General features: G+C 40.8%; 1 protein-coding gene across 1 annotated transcript in view; it reads right to left on the bottom strand.

Annotated features, from left to right (window-relative positions):
- Window positions 1-5,911, bottom strand: part of LOC590319 (GH3 domain-containing protein) — a 10,159-nt gene extending 4,248 nt beyond the window's left edge. Inside the window, 6 exon segments of the mRNA XM_030980620.1 lie at window positions 763-927; window positions 1,511-1,646; window positions 1,991-2,266; window positions 2,269-2,845; window positions 3,369-3,559; window positions 5,728-5,911. Of these exon segments, the coding sequence (XP_030836480.1) occupies window positions 763-927; window positions 1,511-1,646; window positions 1,991-2,266; window positions 2,269-2,845; window positions 3,369-3,559; window positions 5,728-5,758 (1,376 nt within the window). The 5' untranslated portion in view covers window positions 5,759-5,911.
- Between the last annotated feature and the right edge of the window lie 2,826 nt (window positions 5,912-8,737).

Genomic DNA, 8,737 nt, shown 5'->3' with positions numbered 1-8,737 from the left:
GTCGGTTCGGGCCTCTGAAAAGTCTGAAACACACTTTTATTTTTCAGTCTCTGTGAACATGAACTACAGAGGGAGGTACACATGTTTACAATTTCACTAGATTGTTCATAATATTTTGTTCCCACATGACCAGATAACAGCTACAGCCTCTCCCAATGGACAAAGCCTAATCTCCAATAAAGCCCCAACTTCTTGCAATCTTTTATCAAATTCTTCACACCTATTCCTGGCCCCTGTGCCTCCCACCCATACTCGCTATGGTCAACGTGATTTTACAGTCAGTTCTCCTGCTCTATGGAACTATCTTCTCTTAGCTATCAGTCAGGCCACACTTCTTGACTCTTTCAAACCCATGATAAAAATATATTTAAAAAAAAAAAATCATATTTTTGCAACTTAATGCTAATGTTTATACATTATAAGTATCCCTGTTATACTATATTACCACATTTTGATCTACCAATATATTAAAGTTTGAGCTATATAATTATGTAATCAATTGTTGAATCATTGTCTGTAAAAGTTTCTATTATTGTTAAATGTGCTTTATAAATACCATGTATTATTATTATTTTAAAAGTGGAGAGGTACATAAAAAATCTTACCCACTAAAAACTTCAACTCTAGAACAACCACCATCTACTACTACTACTACTCTTTAGCTGGTAATAGCAACAGGATCAATTACCAGACAGGCTACATCCACACACACACACACACACAAAATAGACCCTTCAACACCAACGACACTGCGAAACTCACCTGTACAAGAACTCAATAACAGGAGCTTTGTTATAGAAGTCGGTGACTCGGACAACATCCCCGAAGCGGTATCGGTAGAACCCACTCATGTTAGTCAGCACAAGCTCGTACGTGGCTCCTTTCTCCACTTGTTCCATTAGAAGGGTAGAAGGTTGCTCTTCATCACTGAAAATGTAACACAAAGTAATGAATCCACAGAAAACTCGCTGTCATGGCAAAATGTAGTTTGATAGGTAAATGTATCACAATCACAAATCTGCAATTTGACAATTTTAGGTTAAAGAAATGCCTGCTCAAATAACTGCCCAAATCCATAATCCAGGACATTTTAGGTCAGCGTGCAGTCATACCTCAAAAGTTAAGAGAGTAACCTGAGAAAGGATACTAAACAAACAGATACATGTATGATATGAAAGAAAGTTATCAGTGATATTAATATGATAATCAAAGAAAAATGTCAGTCCTTGCAGTGCAATTCAACTCTAATAGCAACTGAACAGAATTTTGATTTTGTTGAAAATGGCATGAATGTGAATCATGATAATTATACCACTACTATTTAATTAGTCTACTATAACATTAAATATGTATCAGACCTATGTGAAATTTAAAATAATGAAAATAGTACTTGGATTTATAGAATTAAACAACAGAATTAAACAATAGACATTAGATTCAGCACTAATTAACCAAATCTAAAGAAATTTGCAAACAACTAATCAATAGGATTGTAAGGCTATCCATTTACCTCTTCTCGACTGGTATGAATTCACAAAACATACTCTTTGGGACCAGCAGATAGCGCCTTTCCGCATCAAAAGGCCAGATATTGATTCCAATGAGGCCTTCACTGGCAGCGTATAGGCAGGAGTAGATAGGAATATCTGAGAAAGGAGTAAAATATTTAACATTATATGAAAAGAATTCTTGGAGTCTGTCCAATTGAAAAATGACGACTCTGTGTAAGGTTTTCTAAGTTTCAAACTAATATAGAAAAATGAAAAGTGGCCTATTACAATGTAGTCTACAAAATAATATTACCACTTAACCGACATTGGGAAACAGTATTGAATTTTTAACAACTTCTTACATCTTTTTAAAACATGTTGATACAGTGTAAAAATTGCAATGAAATTCCAATTTCCTTCAAATTAAAGTCTTTGTCAATTATTCACAACCTAAAATCTAACATTTTGGCTCATATCAATAAGCATCAAACATGCAATACCTTTTGTGTACTTTTCTCTTAGCATATTGCCATAGACCTGGAAGGCCCCTGAATCCACGGCTACGATGACCTGAACATTGGGCCATATTCTCTTGGCAATGTTGTCAAAACCTCTCTCAAACTCCTGCCTCAGCTCCTCTGCCCTTTCTGGATCGGGACTCAAGAGGGCGTTCAATTTCTGTCGCACATCTTCTGGAATGTTCAGTTGAGGGCTCACTTCTCCTCTCGCAATATCCTGGACCAACTGTTCCCAGTTCTCCTCCAGCTCCACAAAGCATTATGTATGAGAGGCACAAAATTTGCCTCGATGGCTCCAATCTCGCTATCTATAAGAGCAAACAGCAGATGCGCATACAATGCCTCCCTTTCTGTTGTTATATCGAAGGCAGCCATGGGCGTGCTGTACATGTCAATGAAATCCTTTGAGGATTTGGGCGTGGCCGAATTGGGTCCGATCGGAACTCCTCCAGGGGAGGTGCGTGACTTGGGGTTGTAGAAGATCTTGAGGGTTCGTCTAAGGTGCTGTGTTTCCGGAATCGCCTTACGTATAGAATCGAGACAGACAGTGACGCCGTTCAGCAAGAAATACGTAGACTGTGCCTTGATCATTGGAACCAGGTTGTGGTGTCCAGATGTCCCGGATGTCACAGCAAGAATGATGGGATCGTCTTTGGTGAGCACATGATGCGTGCCAGAAGCAATCTCTTGGACAAAGGGGTGGTAGTGATTGGCCCTGGTCAGAGGGTGCTTCTGGCAGTAGTCCTGAGGGGATTTGATATCAGCAAAGTTGAACTGCTTTCCATACAGCGTTTCACTTGCTGACTGCAGTCGGGACATTAGAATCTCTGTTTGGACCTGGAAAGGTATGAGAAATATATAGTCAAAAGTAGAAATTCATATTTATAAAACTATGTAATGATGTACATCAACTTCTCTTTCCCACACGGTGCCCCTCCCCCCCCCCCCCCCCCCCCCCCCCCCCCCCCCCCCCCCCCCCGTGTGCCCCCCTGGCAAGAAATTCCTGGATTCGCGCCTGCTTTAAGTGTCTATATCACAGTATATCCTTCCTTCCAACACCTGCATCTTCGAGCAACTTCTACCATTTCTAGCAATCCTGACTCTACAAATCAATTACATTAGTTGTTGCTATGTCTGGAATCCTCTAGCACGCTTTTCAGTTTCAAGAGAAACTTTCATTCAAGTAGTGCATATATTTGATAAACCCGAAACAGGTCTAAATACATATTAGATTCAAGTCAAAATGTTTGTTTCATAAAGCTAAATCACCAACCCTCTTTACAAATAATATCATTTTATGTAGATCTACTAACTTTCCTACAAAAACACATATATATGAGAAATGGAAAAAGAGCATCACCTCCTGACAGTTCCGAGTGTCCTTATCGAGCTTCTCTCTCATACGATGGCCAATCAGCTGAAAGACGCGGTTGGTCGCATACTGCTTGGCTGCCGACTCAAATGTGTGGCTTTTGGACTTGTGAAGTTTCTTGAAGTCGCGTCGGATGTAAAGGCCAGCAGCACAGCCTGCTACTACAGGAACCCCAATAACTAATACAATAGGAGAGAAAATCATACAGAGGCATTACTAAAACATTGAAGCAGTGCTCACTCTTGTATATATATATTCTGATCTGATTTTAATGGAATCGGATGTCTTATAATTAAAGCAATATTTTGAGGAAAGTCAGGACTAATAAATACTAAAAAAGAGGCTCTAGTCACATGAGTCAGGCACTAAATTCTAAATTGTTATTAAAGGATGATTGATCGAAATTGATAGAAAAATTCAAACTAATGCAGTACTAATTATGTAGGCCTACAGTTAAACTTGTCTACAGCGACGACCGCCCAAGGGAAACAATAAATGAGCTTGTTGTAGACGGGTGGTCTTTGTAGACAGGTTCCTTTAGTACATGTTTCAATGAGAAACCATTTTCAAGGGAAACAAAAAATGTGCTTGTACTAGACAGGTGGTCACTAAAGCAGGTTTGACTGTAGATCGAAAGCTTCAGTCTCTGATATCGACGGTTGTTCCGCTGAGATTGCATCTGGCTCCTCTGACCGCCTCTCAACAAATGTCAGTTTTATTAAAGAAATGACCCACATCAGACGGTTATTTCTGCCTAGTTTGACTGTATACTAACAAATAAAGTGTCCTCTTGACTCGGGTGTATTCTATGTGAATTTTCAACAATCTTTGAGGTCTTTTTTAATCCTTCCTCCATCCTCCAAAAGGAACACCCCCCCCCCCCTTTCCTCTCTCTCTCTCTCTCTCTCTCTCTTTCTCCTCCTTCTTCTTCTTCTTCTTCTTCTTCTTCTTCTTCTTCTTCCATCTCAACATCCTTCTACCTTTCCTTCTTCTTAATCCTTCCTTAAAATTATTTTGATATAGACTTCTACATGTATTTCTCATTTCTTTTTCTGAAACACTCATCATATCATATACACCATGCAAACGCTAATGTAATTATAAAACTAGATCTAGGTCTAGTAGTTACCACCCAAAGTGTAATTTAGCGTTGATTATATACCTCACTTAAGAAATCCAGCCATCTGATTGGTCGAAATTGCATTCATAAACTTTAACTATTTCTGTAAAATTCCCAGTAACCATGGTTAAAACAGTTCTAAAATCCCAGTAACCATGGTTACCGGGAAAATAGTTCAGTCTCCATGGTTACCCCACAGGTTTACATGTTAAAAAATGTTTTAAGCGATCAAGGATACCGTACGTGTGCGAAGAATTGGTCGGTATTTTCATACAAGACAAGACAATTCCAAACAAGACAAAAATGGCTAAAGAAACTGTCCCAAGATTTCAACTTATCAAATGCAAGACTCGCTGACAGCAAGAACAACAAAAAAGGTACGTGAAATTATCCATAAACATATTCGTTTAGTTGCTGAAAATGGAGTACCAGCATAGACGTAGACGAAAATAGATTCTAGATCTAGTTGTCAGGGTGTCTGATCGCGCACCCGGCACCCGATGTTGTGTGCTATATTCTTCCCATAGAGATTACACGCAATGCAGTCTCTATGCAGTCTTGCGCGACCATGCAAAAAAAGTTAAGTTTTTTTTTTTCAATTCGAGTCAAACCTTTGTTGTGATCTGTTGTGATCCTGAAGGTGATACTCAATAAGTGAGGTGTCATATGAAAGCGCAGGTTCTTCTCTCTATTCCCCACAGGGCCAGCCCACCCCCAAAATTGTAAAAATATCTTGCTTAGACTAGAATCTAGATCTAGTCTACTCTCAAAGATACACTCATAAAAAACAACCGTGCAGATAAACTAGAGAAAGGCCAAGGTGGTGTCATTAGTTGACTCTTTTGTTTTCGGCATATAAAAGTATTAATGACTGCTTTAATATTCAAGAAATACAACTGTAGTTGTTTTTATACGCTCGTCTCAGGAAGGTTACAATTGGGCCATTGCCCTCGGCACGCCTCAGGGCAATAGCACAATTGTAACCTTCCCTTGAGCGTATAAAAACAACTATTTCTCTCAAATACTATACCATTCCACTCATCACTCACTCTGTTCAGAGTCATATTCATTGTATTATTATTAATAGTAAACCACGGCAATGCATTATGCATGCATGCACGAGATTATTATGTACCCTGGCGAAAGACTCGCTGGTGTAATATTAACACCCACACTCATTCAGTCATCGGTCATGTCTCAATCTCATTATGCAATGTTAAGATTTACCTGCACCAATCATACGAAGAAAAATCCCCATTTTGACTGACAAAGTTGTAAGTTTCTGTGAGAAAATTACTCCATAATCTTCATCATTCCGGACGCATCGGCGCGGCAGGTCGAAAGAGTCGAATCGTGGAGTCTACGGGTACGGCGCGGCCGCGGCCCCTCATCCGCTGGCTGGTGGGTGGTGCAGGTGTAGACAGCAATAACCATCTGATTTGGGTCATTTCTTTAATAAAACTGACATTTGTTGTCATTCCCCAATCGGAGGTCTAGTGGAGCCAGACGTAGTCTCAGTGGAACAACCGACGATTAGAGAGACTGAAGCTTTCGGTCTAGTGCAGGTGGTGCTGGTCAACGGTACGGTCGCGCTGGATCGGAGGAGCTGTATAGTTGCAATGGTGTCTATACAAACGAAATTAATATATATTTATTTTACGTTCAAAACGTTCGATCATTATTTTTATAAATGTATATCACGATTTTATTCGGTAAAACAGAGACGAGACGAAATTAATCTCATAGTGGATTAGAAATAAAAGGAGCATGTCAGAATTTCGGGCTATCCGCTGTAGAATCATTGGTCTAAGTTCTGGTGTATTTAATTTTAACAAGATCCCCCATCAAAATGGAAACGGATTTCAAAAAGATTAAGAGAGGGAATTAATTCGCCTCACCTAAAAAGAGTGGGAACCCCCAATCAGGCGCGGATCCACTGTGGGGGGGGGGGGCGTCGGGCCCTGACCCCTGACCTTGAAAAGAAAATAATAATGTAACTGAACAAAATATTTTAAAATGTTTTATATATGGTAGCTATGGTGCTGACCCCCCCCCCCCCCCCCCCCCCCCCTCGGGGAAAACTTCATTTAGACGACTCGAGAACGGTACAACGAATCGTTTTCTTTCTCTCATAATTCGCGCAGAGGGAGGGGGGAAACTGAATTCAGATAAGGATTCAGAGCATGGGTGTCGACCCCGGGGGGATGGGGGATATATCTCCCCCCCCCCCCCAATATTTTAGGTGGGGGGGATGGCCTGTACAATCATCCCCCCCCCCCCCAAATAATTCACCATCAAAACAAGAAAAAGAGAAAAATTAATGATGAGAGCCCGATGAGAGTAGTTAATGGTTATTACTCGCAAGATGACCATCAATATACACATTTTGCTATCTCATTTTCATAATACATACATATATAAATAGGATACGAAGTAAATGAGACGACCGTATAATTATGAGAAAAGAATAAATTGAATTCTCGCTCATACGGCTTCATCAGGAATTGATGAATTTATTCAATTTATTCAATCAACAGCATTATATAAATGCAGTGCGCCAAATGCAAAGCCACAGCGTTAAAAAGCAACGAGCTTAGTAAATGTTAAACGCGAAGCGCAAAAGTGCAACGGTACAACGAATCGTCTTCATTTCTCGAATAATTTAATCAAACGTCAAAGCTTCCGCGCTTCGCGCGGGAAGGGGGGAGGGAGGAACTGAATTCAGCAAGGATTAAGAGTCGAGAATGGTACAATGAATCGTCTTCTTTCTCTAATAATTTAATGAAACGTCAAAGCTTCCGCCCTTCGCGCGAGAAGAGGGGAACTGAATTCGGCAAGGTATAAGAGTCGTGAATGGTACAACGAATCGTCTTCTTTCTCTCATAATTTACTGAAGTGTCAAAGCTTCCGCGCTTCGCGCGAGAAGAGGGAAACTGAATTTAGACAAGGATTAAGAGTCGAGAAGGGTACAACGAATCGTCTTCTTTCTTTAATAATTTAATAAAACGTCAGAGCTTCCGCGCTTCGCGCGGGAGGGGGAAAACTCCCTGCACTAACCCCTAGGAGGTGCTCACTACCGCCCCCTAAAATAAAATCCTGCCTATATGCTTGAGAGGATAATAATCTAGGTAGCAAGCATGTGGGACACACATGGGTCCCATATTCTCTAAAATGTTATCTTTATTGAGGGTGACTTAAAAAAGTTAAAAACTTGGAAAGGAGGGGGTGCAACCTGCCACACGCCTCTACCTCTTGGTTGCTTTGATCCATTGCCGAAAATATTTTGGCACCTATCATCCCCCCCCCCCCCCCCCCCCCCCCAACCGAGGCTACAAATCGACACCCTTGGTTCAGAGTCGAGAACAGTACAACGAATCGTTTTCCTTTCTCTATATTTTGATGAAACGCAAAAATTTCAGCGCTTCGAGCGGGAGAGGAAGCTTCATTTAGACGAGTCGAGAACGGTTCAACGAATCGTCTTCTTTCTCTCATAATTTAAGGAAACGTCAAAGCTTCCGCGCATCGCGCAAGAGGGGGGAACTGAATTCAGATAAAATTTGGACTTAATAAGAGTCGAAAACGGTGCAACGAATCGTCTTCTTTCTATAATAATTAAATCAAACGTCTAAGTTTTCGCGCTGGAAGGGGGAAACTGAATTCAGACAAGGATTAAGAGTCGAAAACGGTACAACGAATCGTCTGCTTTCTCTAATAATTTAAGGAAACGTCAAAGCTTCCGCGCTTCGCGCTAAAGGGGGAAATTTCATTCAGACAAGGATTAAGGCTCGAGCACGGTTCAACGAATCGTCTACTTTCTCTAATAATTTTACGAAACGTAAAAACTTCGCGCGGGAGGGGGGAAAACTAAATTCAGATACGGATAAAGCGTCGAGAACAGTACGCCAACACCGAATCGTCTGCTTTTTCTCATAATTTAATGATACGTCAACTTGCTTCCACGCTTCGCGCGGAAGGAGGAGAAACTGAATTCAGACATGGATTAAGAGTCGAGCACTGTTCAACGAATCGTCTACTTTCTCTAATATTTTAATGAAACGCCATAACTTCCGCGCTTTGCGCGGGAGGGGCAGCACTGAACTCAGATAAGGATTAAGGGTCGAGAACAGAACACCGAATCGTCTGCTTTTTCTCATAATAATGAAACGTCAAATCTTCCGCGCTTTGCTCGGGAGGGGGAGAAACTGAATTCAGACAAGGATTAACATCGAGAACGGTA

This window comes from Strongylocentrotus purpuratus, unplaced genomic scaffold (assembly GCF_000002235.5).
Source record: "Strongylocentrotus purpuratus isolate Spur 01 unplaced genomic scaffold, Spur_5.0 spur5_scaffold_11, whole genome shotgun sequence".
In the NCBI taxonomy this organism is placed as follows: domain Eukaryota; kingdom Metazoa; phylum Echinodermata; class Echinoidea; order Camarodonta; family Strongylocentrotidae; genus Strongylocentrotus; species Strongylocentrotus purpuratus.
The sequence above is the reverse complement of the archived record's forward strand: the minus strand, read 5'-3'. Positions and strand labels throughout refer to the sequence as shown.